The 13,614-nt window shown below is 43.5% G+C and overlaps 1 protein-coding gene across 1 annotated transcript; it reads left to right on the top strand.

Moving 5' to 3' along the window:
- Positions 1 to 8,520: 8,520 nt before the first annotated feature.
- SDS (Cyclin family protein) lies at positions 8,521 to 12,752 on the top strand. The gene is made up of 7 exons (XM_008777509.6): positions 8,521 to 9,706; positions 9,787 to 9,954; positions 10,495 to 10,661; positions 11,453 to 11,581; positions 11,681 to 11,861; positions 12,193 to 12,237; positions 12,415 to 12,752. Exons 1-7 carry the CDS (start codon positions 8,669 to 8,671, stop codon positions 12,445 to 12,447), a joined length of 1,761 nt encoding a protein of 586 aa, XP_008775731.5. The 5' UTR covers positions 8,521 to 8,668; the 3' UTR covers positions 12,448 to 12,752.
- The last annotated feature ends 862 nt before the right edge of the window (positions 12,753 to 13,614 follow it).

Raw genomic sequence — 13,614 nt, 5'->3', positions numbered from 1 at the left:
GAAGAAGATAAAGAGGGAGAGGGAGCGGATGGGCGAGAGAGGAAGAAGCGGAATGAGAGTTTTGGGATTTGGAGCTTCTCCCCAAAAGCTATTTTCAGCTTCCCGCAAAAGTTGAAAAAGCTTTCCAAAAATTTTACCAAATACTATGTTTTTATCTAAAAGTACTTTTGGAGGGCCAGAAAGTGCTTTTTGGCCCTCCAAAAGCTCCCCCAAACAAGACCTTAATTAGGTTGGAAAGAGGCCCAAATATTATTTGGTTGCACGAAGTTTGCAGCGAACAGTACGCATTTCTCTCCTTGACAAGAAATTTAAGATACCCATCAAGTTGGTCCAGAAATTGGACCATGCAAGCAAGGAACTAATTGGATCAGGATACATGGGACCTAATTGCAGTGCCAGCCCATTACACTCTCTCTGCCATCAATACGAAAGATGGGGATGCTTTAGTTACATGTGAGGGTAATGCCACTTTATATATGCTTTGGATTGTTCCAAGCGTACCGCAACAGCAGCCATTCCAAGGTGCATGAGGTTATACGCGGGGACTCAGAACTCTCATACTCAAAATATACGAATCAATCCACGGAAACAAGATTGAGTGGTTCAGCGAGATCCCATTGCATGGAGCCATAGCTACGATGTTGATCCACAATAGCACTGATATCTATGGATTAGGCTCCATTTTTCTCATCCTTCGTCTCCTTTTTAAAAAGATGGATGCCTTCAACTTCTGAATACCAATAAAACGCACACTGAGGATGCGCTATAACATCAAGGTAGTTTTCACTCTTTGAGCAGTAGCTGCGATTAGATGCTTCAAGTTTTGTGCGGTGACTGTGTCATTCCAGCGAATAGTAAGGCCGGCAAAACCATGGGTGATCGGAGCTCCAATCAGGTGAGAGGGTCTTCCAGTAGCGACGACCGTCCTCAGCCAAGGAGGACCGAGGCTAGCACGACATGGACGAACATGGTGCAGGGATCATTAGGTAACCTCAGTGGACCAACCACAAGATCTTTTAGGAGGAGCTCGACAATCTTCAACGCTACTTCACAAGGGTCTTAAGAGTTGCCCAAGAAAAAAGTGGAGACGTTGAGGCAGGCATGGGAGTCAATAGGATTGATTGCTCGAAGTCTTGGCTGGCGGGTATCGGCTGATGGGTGGCTCAAGATATCAAGGCCAGGGGAAAATTGGACTATGAGGTGAAGGTTTTTCCCATGGCCTAGGACAACATTACTCTACGATTCAGGTGCGACGGAGATCAGGATGCGGCAACCGTTGACGGTATGTGGCTGGTGGCTGAGAAGCTCCTCGCGATGAAGCCATGGGTGCCAGATTTTGGATTCGCCTTCCGAGCCTCCCCTGGAATACTGGGAGAAGGACTCCATTCTCGACATTGTGGTGGTAGCTGTTGGCACTGGATAGGTTCACGGACCGGCTGTGGAAGCTGGAATAATCCCAAATTAAGTTGGAAATCGACTCTTCAGAGCCCGTGATGCTAGGAATTTTCATCCGAGGGCACTCTAGGACCTTCTGGCAATCCTTTGTTTACGAAAACATACCCGAATTCTGTTTTCTCCGTGAAAGAATTGGCTACCGAGACAGAGATTGCAAATCCCCCGTACCACTGTCGAGGATGATGGAGGGTGAGTTGCGAAGGAAGCGTCCAATGCCGATGATGGTGGAAATTGGCCGAGAGCCCTTGAACCTGGTGGACGCTGAACAACCTGCCTCGAATCGTCGACCGGTGTTCGGGCCTTGGCTTGCCACAGCAAGGATCCGATGGCCTAGGGTTTCCAAAGCCGGTGTAAGTTTGAAGAAGGCAGCCACTCCTACCCCGGAGTCAACTTCCAGCATGGGCTCATCTCAATTGGGGCGAGTTTCCCTCAGAACCGGCCAAGCTCACCGGGGTCCCTGTCGGACTTCGGCGGCTAGCGAAAGCGGCAAAGGTGGCACGGCGACGATCATCGGAGAAGACCTACATTGTTGATGACCTGTAGTGGATCGGTGGGGAGGCTGGTAAACCCGGTCCCAGGTTGGAACCCAACTCGAAGAAGCAGAAGGCAATGATGGAGGCCTAGTGGGCCTCGACAGTGATAGTGGGCCTTTGGACCTAGTTATGATGGAGGTTGGGTCGGGCTTGAGACAGACCTGGATGCTAGCTAGTGTTGATGGGAGGTTCTGGCAATCTCCGACTCCCATCACTACCTTTCTGAATTACTTGGAAGAAACTATGAGAATTTCTGCTTTGGGGTCGTGGGTGGTGAGGGATGCTTATGTTGCCTACCAAATTTGGTTGGACAGGATGCTCAGGTCTTCGAGAATAAGAGGCAATACTCAAGGCTCATGGTCGATAGAGCCTTACTTTAGGTGGCTGAGTTCTCTCAGTCATCTTTTCTTGGAGATGCCATGATTGCAAGGGACATCTGGGACACTTGTTTAGTTCCTACAGCGACCCAGGCAGTATTCATCCAATAGCAGCCTTTCTTAAGGTTAATTTTGACGACAATATATTTGAGGACGGTAGCAGAGTTGGAGCCAGATTTGTGATTAGAGGTCTGAATTCTTGATTGTTTGCGACTAGAGGTAGCTGCATTTTTTGTCACTATTTCTAGTACGGAGTTGAGGGCAGCCTGAGAGGGTCTTACCAATGCTAGGCTCACCCTAAGAGCAGATCACATTCGGATTGAAGGCAACTCAGTTGTGGTGATTCAATGGATCCAAGATTATTGCAGGGCGCCATATGGGCACTCACTGCTGCAGGACATCCTTAAGATGACTAGGGATTATAGTGCTTTCAAGCTTCCCATATCTACAGAAAGACGAATGGAGCAGTAGATTTGATTGCCTCTTTAATTGCTCGGCATTAGGGTGGCACTTTTTAGCATAGCCATGAAACTATACCTTTTTAAAATTCTCTTTTACTTTCTGATATTATGGGATGTATTCATACTAGATATATACGATCTTTCCCACTTATCAAAAAAATAAAAAAATAAAGAGCACACAAATTCGAAACATATGTTCTTTAATTAAAGTAAGATAATAAGATATGAAATTTTCGTTTTCATTAAAATTTAACAATCAAATGATGTCTTAAAACCAAAAAATGACCCGGGTCAACATGGCTTATATACTACTCCGGGCTTATGAGTCGAGTTAGTTCATAGTTAGGCTAGTTGCATTTTGTAGCACGCGTACTCTTCTGTGGAGTCGCACGGAACGAGCCTTGTCTTTTGCACGTGTTGCACAACATGGTATGGTGTTTGTCAATGTTTAATTTAAGGGGCCAATTCATGCAGTTTGTAAGGTTATTGAAGAGTCCCAATAACTTGAGTGACTCCCGCCCTCACCTGATTTAGGCCAAGTTTCCTCTGTCCTCGTTGTCATAAAGAAAAAAACAATTATATACAATTATGTTCATTCAAGGAAAAAATTTCAAGAAGTAAACAATAGTTCTATGCAGTATGAAAAAAAAGAAGATGTAGTTAATTGTTCAATTTCTTTTGACTATAAGATGCTTTTGATTTCACAGTTTAGACAACTCTTGATGTCACTTCTGGAATAGGAAAAGTTATATTTTTTTGAGTCTACGGTATGCTAGCATTTTGATTGATCTTTGAGCCCATAAAAGTTAGTAGAGTTTAGTAACAAATCCATTTCATTAAGATGCTATTTCGAACGGCAAAATTATCCATTTAGAATTCTCTAGCAAAATAATCTGAAATATTTACAAGATCATCCATGTAAAGATGTCGCAAACATCGCAATAGATACTCAATGTAATCAGAACACAAAAAAGATATTCAAACTAATTATATCATTTTTATATCATCTGTTGCTGGTGCACTTCAGATTCTAGGTCTCAAAAGAAAAATAAAAGGTTTAGATAGTCAGAAGGCTAAAAGTAATTCAAAGTTCAGAGAGTGACCTGTACAAAATTTTAACTTAACTATAGGTATAATGCACGAAACTGAGCTTCCACCAAAAGTAAAGGAAGGGAGACGAGGTCTTTGGACATTTTTGCCTAACTTGCTGCAATGTTGTGCAATTATTGTTCCCCTTCTATCAACACGAACGGTTATGATGTTCAATAACATTCTCTCGGGAGAATTCTTCTTCTAATATAACTAATAAATGGCGTTAGAACTTACAATTTACTCCGCATCGGACCACACGATGCCAGATTGATTCAAGTTATCCTGGTCACAAAGCTAACTTTGCTTTTTCGGACGCCACCTGATGAGCGATATCGTCAAGCATAATATATGGATTATCGCTCGTGAAAGTTCTAATGGCGGGCGTGTGTCTAGTCCCACATCGATTATCTGCTAGGTAGATTTTGGGTACTTATACAGGATTAAGGAACCCAAATAACATCTTCCAGCTAGCCACTTTGGATGAGATCCTAGGTTGTTTCAAATAGTATAAGACTCCATTTGACCCATAATGTATGTGGATTAGGGGATACTATAGCACGGTTTCATTAGGACTGATCACAATCCGATTGTGGTGCTTGTGATTAAATTTAAATGGATTTGAATCTTTACCCCTAAAATGAGAAGAGTATGTGAGGACCCGTGCAGACGTATGTTTAGTTCTACATTGGTTATCCGCCGGGTCCAATGAATGACCGAAACCACCTCTCTCCTCTTCAGCAAAATTTTCACTAGTGTTTTGCTCGTGGGATCATGGGCAGGGTAAAATGCGTCTGGATCCTAGACCCATGGGCCACAACAAGCTATTGAGTGTATATTATTATATTAATTATGACTTCTTCTTATCTCTGTGATGACTATTCCAAATTTTTTCCCCTCTTCAATGACTTCACATACAAACTTAATCAACCCATGGCCATTCTCCTAGTTCACTTCAGGCTCTTCAATGATCCAGGTTATTGATTCTAATCACCCGACAGATGAATCTTTATGAAATTAAGGATCAATCAAACAACCGCACACGAGAGATTTCAACCAATTACACCCAACGAACAAGAAGAAAAGAGATTAGAATCACAGCACGGTAGACTTCAAAATTTCTAAACTTGCTATGCAACTTCAAATCCTTTGGATGCCAATTACCAACCTTGCACAACCCCCGGCAAGAGTTTCCAACAACCCAAAGTCATACAAAATCACAAAGAAAGCACTTCCTGTATTATTATTATAGCCCCATCATCTAATTAATATCTATATCATGTCTAAAATAGAGACAGGATTACTAAGTTTGAAGTTTGAACCACAGCTGATACAAGTCTATATGTTATAAGAGCTAGCTATACTACTGCAATAAAAATAGAAGGAGAGCAATAGTACTGGAGGAGGACTGGCTCAAGGGCTGAGATTGCACTGACGGAAGTGCTTTTGTGCGGTGCGGTTCTGGATGATCCCATAATCTCCTCCTTCAACTCCATGCTCTTCTTCCAAATCAGGTTGCTGTGGAAAGCATAGAAGCAGGCAGCCCAAGAGGCTCCTCAACAAGGGAGAACCAAGGCATATAGCATCAATCCACTCCACCTGTTGATCAGCCCCTTTAGACATAATCCCTGCAGATGTGTTTGCAAGAGAAACTTCTCAAGAAAAATGACTCTCTGCTGCCTATATGAGAACGGAAGGAAGCAAATACATAAAAGATCAAAGTCTATTGCTTTGGTACTCCATTTTCTTCATTGCTTGGTCTCTCTCCTCCTACTTTACCAAATTAATATGGAATCTATAAAGTGGAATCGTGTGGAGGAGCATTAAGTCTTGCACGCGCATCTTCGGTAAGACTCTCTCTCTCTCTCTCTCTTTTTTGCGCCTTGGCTCTTGGGTAAGACTTTAGCACGCGCTTTTGGAGAGTCCCTTTGGAATCCTGTCATTTAATAATGTTCGAGTTGGCCTGTGCATGAGACTTTGATAGATGACACATCAAGTAGTGATAAGTGAACGTTGGAGGCTTTATTTAGATACCTGGACTGGGGAGAGGCTGTGGATCCGGCAATATCAACAGTCAGGAATGTCAAAAATTTTCAAAAGATGGTTTCGAGTAGCCTGAAAATTTTGAAATTATGAGCCCAAAAGCCTCCACGTAATGTAAGCGGGCATCGAATTATGATGCTTATAATTAGATTTGAACTTCTGAGCAGATACAAGCCCTTATAATTATAGTTTTTCTTCTATAAGGAGGCACTCGTCCTATAATACTTGCTTGATCCACAGTCAACTAGGTGGATAGCTACAATTCATCACCTAGGAAAATTTTGCTCTCCCAAAATTGAAAATGAGATCAAATTTAGCAACAAGCTTGGGGCCCTTCTAGTATTGCTCTTGTTTTCGATTTTTGTATTCAAAAATCTAAGAAGGAAATGTACTGGACCAAACAACCTGTATAATGAAAATATGTTATTTCTGAATTCATTTCGTAAAATGTTAAAGCTTTTCGAAGCAATGACGACGACTTCTAAAATAGAGTAAGATGGCACAAGCTTTGTGCAAGTACGATCTTCGATATCAATTTCCATCTGAGATTTTATTAATTCATGGAGAAACAACAATATAAAAAAAGCAATGCCATGCAGACCCATAGACCCTTGTTAAGTTTGTAGGAAACCGGTTACCTAATTCAGCCCCGAGTTTGGCATGATGACTGGAGCCTAATGTGGTTGTGCAGGTGCAAGGTAGTGAGTCAAGTATTGACGATATCAAATTCATTAAGGGATACTGGGATGCCAGAAAATTTAGAAAGTTAAAGGGCAGGAGAAGTACCGCCAGTCGTAACAAATTTCTATGTTTTAGGGGTAACATAAATCAAGACTTGGATGGATTACATTGTCATTTAAACATAGGAGTTAACGGATTTCACCGGCAGCCAAACGGCAAGGTCATATATATGAAGCTTCCTTTCATTGATCTTCCTTCCTTCGAGCTTTCGACGAGTGGCAAGTTAACCATAAATAATAGTTGCAAAGTGTTCTTGCTAAATTCTGAACCGAAGCTGAGATGCTACTCGGCTCGTTTTGAGGTCGGCAATAACCAAACTGAGTGAGGTCGGACAAAATCGGGGTGAGGAAGATTTGGTCGCCTTCGAAGCCAACTTGCAAGAAGTCCACTTACCGAAAAATGTTCTAGCGGGGGACTCTTTGATGCTTAAGTCAGAATAATAGTGCAACAGTATGGAAGAGAGAAAACTTGTAGAGAGGAGTTCCCAAATGAGTTTATCTGAGGATCTTTGGGCCACCCCTTTATATAGGATAGAATATTGATCCTTTGTTAAGTGTGCCAATGCTGACGAGATCGCTCTAGACTTTGGCGTTGAGAATGGCGGATGATTTGGCGCTTATGGCGTGTTGGTTGTTGGGAATGGCAGCTAAGTTGAATAGGTTCTGGTTGGATTGGTTTCAGTTGTGTTGCTATTTGCTGTAAGCCCTGGACTGCTGCAGTCAAGACCTGCACCTATTGTATGAGTAGATTAAACTGCATAGTATTCATAGGTGTACTGGGTTGTACCGGCGGGGCATGTTCCGAACTCTACAATGAACCTTGTGAGGCCAGAGCTCAGCGTTGCGAGGTATGGGATGCTCCGCGACTCCTTTGTGATCTTATATTGATGAGAATCTCTTTTTGTTTAGTCCCAATATTATAGGACCCTTCCTCTAACGCCAATCTATTACCGCTAAATTTGAATCGAGGCGGAGACATTACTTGTCTCGCTTTGAGGTCAGTAATAACCGAACTGAGTGAGATTGGATGAGACCGAGGTGAGGAAGAATTGGTTGCCGTTAAAGCCAACCTACAAGAAGTCCACTTGTCAAAAAGTTTTCAGTGGGGGACCTTCTGATGCTTAAGTCAGAATAACAGTGCAATAGTATGGAAGGAAGAAAATTTACAGAGAGGAGTCTCCAAATGAGCTTACCTGAGGATCCCTGGGCCATCCCTTTTTATAGGGTAGAATACTGATCCGTTACCTGATTTGGGGCGACGTGCATTAACTGTAAGGTAACGGTCGGCTGCATGTTAACAACGTGGAAACCGTCCCACGTGAACAGCATGCAGTGGCAATAATGTTTGTGGTACATTGACTGCAGTATTGCCATAACTGCCGGTCTTTATTAGTACGAGATAAGTAACATTTCGGTTTTCACTAAAATTGTTTACCTTGATTAATAGTGAAGCCAAGATGGTTGGTTTAAGCCAAAGTCAAGACATTCAATATTTTTTCCATCACAAAGCATCTAAACAAGTTCTTAATTTTTTGTTATTATTTTACGTTGATCTCTATATAAATTATATTAAGTAGTATAAGTTCAAATTATGGCAACTATGATTGCTATATAACATTATTGCAATTGATCATCATCTACTTATGAAGCCTTACCTGATCCGTCATCAACGGTCAGATGTTGTTCATCGAATTGGTAGATGGACCTGGTGCCTGAGCTAACGACCGGATGAACGTGCTTCAGGACTTGGCTAACGACCGGTTCGTGGCTTGTGCACGAAGCCCAAGAATTCTCCAGTGACGTGGCCCACCGACCTCCTCCCCTCTATAAATGAGGAGCATTTCCAGGGCCCAAAACTCCACCACTCACTCTCACTCCCGGTAGTGGGGTTTGTGCCTCTCACTCTTCCCTCCCTCGCAGAAGAGTTAAGAAACCCTTCCCGGCTCCAGATCCGAGCTCTTCTCGCTCCGATGCCTCCCACGGATCCCGATCAAATCTCAATGCGGCCGATCTCCGGGAGGAAGAGGCCGATCGAGGCGGTCCCCCATGTCAGAAAGCTCCGATCCAAGATTTCTCGCCGCCAGCGAATTCCTCCCCTCCCGATCGTCGACGGCTCCTTGAATGCGCCGTTTGATACCGAGGACGAGGCGGAGTCCTCTTCCTGCCTCCGGAGCGAGATCTCGAGCGAGTCCAGCTTTGTCTTCGCCGGATCCGGGGGTCTGAAGCGGCCGAGATCTCCTCACCGGAGAGTCGGGTACTCGGCGACGATTGCGATCGGTAGAGGTTCTCCTGACGACAAGTTCAGCCGTATTACCAAAACGTATGCCCGGCGCAGGGAGAGGCTCCGATCGGCGAAAAGCAAGAAGGACGGGGCCCGAGGAGTCGGCCCTGCGTCTGCGAAAAGAGCGAAGATGGAAGAAAATACGAGCAACGCCGCCTTGGAGACCTCCGTCTCCGAGGTTTCCGAAGTCATCGGAGGATTCCCGGATGGAAATCTAAAGAACAGAGCCGTAGCGACTAAGCTGCCGGAGAAAGATGCAGAGATCTCCGAGTCCTCTTGTCTGGAATCCGTCTCAGACGCGATCGCCGCCAAAATTCGCAAATCTGCGGGCGAGGAGGGCGGAAGGTCCCAGATCTCCCAGAATTTCGCGTCGCGAGGCGAAGAGCCGCTTGATCAGGACCTCGATTCCGATCTGGCGTGCTCCGAGGAGTTCTCCAGCGCGGACGGCGGGATCTCAGAGTACTCGACGTGCAACGAGTTGACGCTATCGGAGCTGGAGGCCGAGCTCTTCCCCCGGAGCTCCGATGGCGACTCCTCAGAGTACTCCCTCTCCGTTCTTGCGGACTCTTCTTCCGACGAGTTCTCCGAGAAATCGTGCGAGCACTCCGCCCCCTCCGCCACGTTCTCTCTTTTCCGCCAGTTCGCGCAGCAGTTCTCGCGATCGAGCTCGAGCCCGGAATCCAATTCCTCGTCCGGAATTCAGAAGGATTCTCCACAGGAATTTACTGTGAGTTTGAGATCCGTTTTATATTTATAATTTCCAGTGATTTGCAAATGCTTTATTTTTGAAATTATTATTTGGTTTAGCTGATGAGGTTTGAGGAGGAGGAGGACGAGGAGAGCTACAAGAGATTCCGGGGCAGGGAGAGGAATGAGGCGGTGCTCCGAGACTACGCCGAGGAATACATCTCGTCGACAGATTACGGCGATCTAATCCTGGAGCAACGCCTTCAGATGGTTAACTGGATAATGGAGGTGAGGATTTCGGAACCTCGTCCCCCGTGGTCCCCATCTAACTGCCGGTCTACCCTTTTCCCGGTAGTCCTGTACGTACATCCACTAACTTCAGCTCTATCGTTCCGTCGGAACTGGATATTGAATATACGTGGCGATTAGGTGACCCATCTAATCACTGCAGTAGCAACAAAGTGTCTACTGATCTGACAGATATCCGGTTCCAATAGTACAGTAGACCTGAACTCTCCGTTTCGTGGAAAGAAAGTACCAATCGTGACATCATCCTGTGTGGAAGTACGATTTGCTTTATTTCCAAAAAGAGGTACGATTTATTTTGGCGTTTTCTGTTGGCCTCGTATGGAGATCATTACGTTCGAGGAAATTATTCCAGGAAAATGCCCCTGGCATGAGCAATGATTGCCATTGATTTATAGGGCATTTCAGTTTTTAAATAGTTCCGTATGGCTGTAATTCCGATTTTACCCCTAAAAATCCTGAAGATGTCTTTATTGGCGAATGCGTGGCCCCTTGCCTTTATGACTGCTTTATTGATGGCAGCATGCCAATGCGATGGAGCTCCAGAGCGAGACGCTGTTCCTGGGGGTGAGCCTGATGGACAGATTCCTTAGCAGAGGATACTTCAAGAACGAGAGAAATCTCCAGTTGTTGGGCGTAGCATGCATCACCCTCGCTACCAGAATCGAGGAGAACCAGCTCTGCAACAGGTGCATTCTTGATTTTCCGGACTCCTTGCATGTTTTTTTATTTGTTTTTCGAGAAAAAGACTCCTTACAATGGTTGTATTGTTTCGTTCGTCTGCCTTGATTTGAAACCTTGGTTCGCTAACTGAGTACAGTTGCTGCTGTGGTTTAAAAGTCTGGTTCTACTTTAAAGTAGATTACATAATCTGAAACAATAATTAATGCACACTCTTCTGATGACGCCCCAACGACTCCCTCTCGTTGGTTTGTTGGGACCCATAAATTGCTTGGACAGCATGCCGATGGATGGCCCTGATCCAGGGATTCAAATTTCCATCGCATTAGATAAGCACACAATATAGCACTATTTTGCACTAAACAACAACACAAAAGAAGGAAAATGCCATTATTATCGATGGCCGCTCTCGGCACCAAAGACAAGGTTGAGAAAAAAGTACAATGGCGATATTCTCTCACATTGTTTCTTTTGAAGAAAATGTCTCGCATTAGAATCCATCATAATCATCCATAACACTAGTTTGCTGTTAGGGTATGAAACAAGTCAATGAGGTTGGATTATGTTTGCTTTCTCTCTCTTTCTTGTGCAGCTGGTTGGACAATGTTATACCTTCCCTACGGTGACTCGATCAAACTATATGAATCGTAACTACACTGAACTAAACGAGTAATTGTTAGAAAGAGAGAACAATATGAGAACAAGTACAAATTTTGGCAGCCTGTTTTTTTATTCCCTAATTCACTGGTCGCTGTATTATTTTCATTACTAATTATTGCATGTGTTGGTTTGTTATCAGCATTCGTCAGAGATGCTTCAAGGTGGGGAACAATGTCTACAGCAGGAGCGAAGTAGTAGCCATGGAATGGTTTGTGCAAGAGGTTCTTAAGTTTAAATGCTTCCCCCCGACGATCCACCACTTCCTCTGGTGCTCCATACTTTGCTCCCCTTCCTATTCTGAATTGTCTTGTATTTCATTAGATAAATATTAGGTATCTAATTTGTGGGAGACGTGATCTTTTGCCAGGTTTTATCTCAAGGCAGCAGGTGCAGACAGCAGTGTACAGAATCTGTCAAGGCATCTCGCTCTCCTATCCCTCCTGAACCATGAAAGGCTCTGCTTCAAGCCCTCCACAGTCGCTGCCGGTGTAGTCATCCTTGCTTGCCTGGCCACCAATCATGAGTCCTCGTGCCTTGCAGTCATGGAGGTAAATTTAACAACTCTCTTTTGGATAATGTTCATGCCACAAATGCCAAGATAACCTAACTGCAGCGTGGCAGACAAGCTTCCTTGTATCAAATAAGCTGGCGGCCCTGTATTCCATAGTGTAACTGATGTAGCTGACTGTACATTACTTTATGTTCCCATTCGGTTTGATGGATAGAACTTTCATCACTTCCATAGTTTAACCAATCAGATGCCTATTCTATAAGATATTGATCCACCCTCGAAGGATAATTTGAAACCAATTCTGTTGTAAACTGTAGATACCTGGTTTTTGCAAGTATTAATTTATGAAATTTTATGAAACTACGCAGACGCATGTGAGAACTAAAAATGATGATCTACCGGAATGCATTCAGGTATCTTTTTTCCTTCTTTTCGTATAGATTAGAGTTCCTTGAGCAGCCTTCTCTTTTACTAGTCTCCAAGGACTTCAAAGCAACAAAAAAAAAAAAAGGAATATTAGGTATAATGGTAATTTATCTGCGAACTAGTGGCACATCTTTAATCAGACCGAACGGGTCAATTTTTTGCAGGGGCTTGAGTGGTTGGTGAAGTACGTGTGCTAGCACTTGGATCTTCCAGGTGATCATGGACTTCCCTCAGTTCATGTCAGTTCTTTCCGATGTTGTTTCAGATTACAGAGTAATAATAGGTGTCAGATATAAAGGTATTAAGTAATAGACAGGATGCATTTCATTCCAGGACCATTCCATTTCATTTTGTTCCAAATTGGAACCATAAATGTGCACAGACCTCCCTAGAACGATTTGCAGATATTTCTCATTTGTACTTGCTGTGGGCAAAAGAACTCGTGTAGATCTTTTCTTGCGAAAGAGGGAGGGAAAAAACCAACCTAATTCATGAATTCATATAGATTGAAAGGTGTTTGTCATCTGCCTGTCCACACCTTCACTCTCTTTTCTTGTGTTTCCTTCTCACATTATGACTTCAATCTGACGTATTAATGGCTCCATTAGTTAAACACAGAAAGGCTGTCTGGAATGAATTGAAACTTTGGATACCTTGAAGGGATATGTGATAGTCCTTCACGGGAAAACTTGTGCCCTTGTTTCTCGTCCACTTGGCTCCCTTCCTGTAGGACAGCAGATTCCTGCGGCCTGCGGTTGAAGCATGGACTGAAAATTATTTAGAAGCCTACGTGGCATCCAGGGTCAAATGCGTCCTTGGGAGGAGAATATAAGAAACTTCCTGTTCTCACAAATCACTTGCCCGAGAGGTGATGCGGATAGATGGAAAGCCACCTGGTGGTAATACTCCAGCAGTATTCGATATTCAACTGTTGTCTTCTTCTTTTTTATTAAAAAAAAAGAAGAGATTCAACTGTTGTCACAAGGGAAAATATGTGTAATCTTGAGCCATAATGCTATGGAGTTGCCAGACAAAGCTCTAAAAGCTCAACTTCAGCTATTACCTCTCAGCTGATCTGAACACGCCTCCCAGAAGAAATCTAATCATTTATTCTAATTGTTTACAACTAAAATGATTGAATTATAAGTAGTGCGATCTATGGGTTAGTGGCAACATTAAAGTATATTAGAACATAGAAAGTTTTAATTGTCAACTTACAAAATTGTGTTAAGAATCAGATGTTTAACTCTAGCAAAGAAAGAACATAGGCTTAGCTAAAGCAATTCAAATTCCCCAAGAATAGGTCAGTATAAACGATACATCATCAGGTTGGCATCGGTTTCAAAATACGTGAACTGACTCTT

Source organism: Phoenix dactylifera, chromosome 5 (genome assembly GCF_051530095.1).
Source record: "Phoenix dactylifera cultivar Ajwa chromosome 5, Ajwa_hap1_PhDact_Kaust_v1.1, whole genome shotgun sequence".
Taxonomy (NCBI): Eukaryota; Viridiplantae; Streptophyta; class Magnoliopsida; order Arecales; family Arecaceae; genus Phoenix; species Phoenix dactylifera.
Note: the sequence above shows the minus strand (reverse complement) of the source record. Positions and strands in the feature narration are given on the sequence as shown.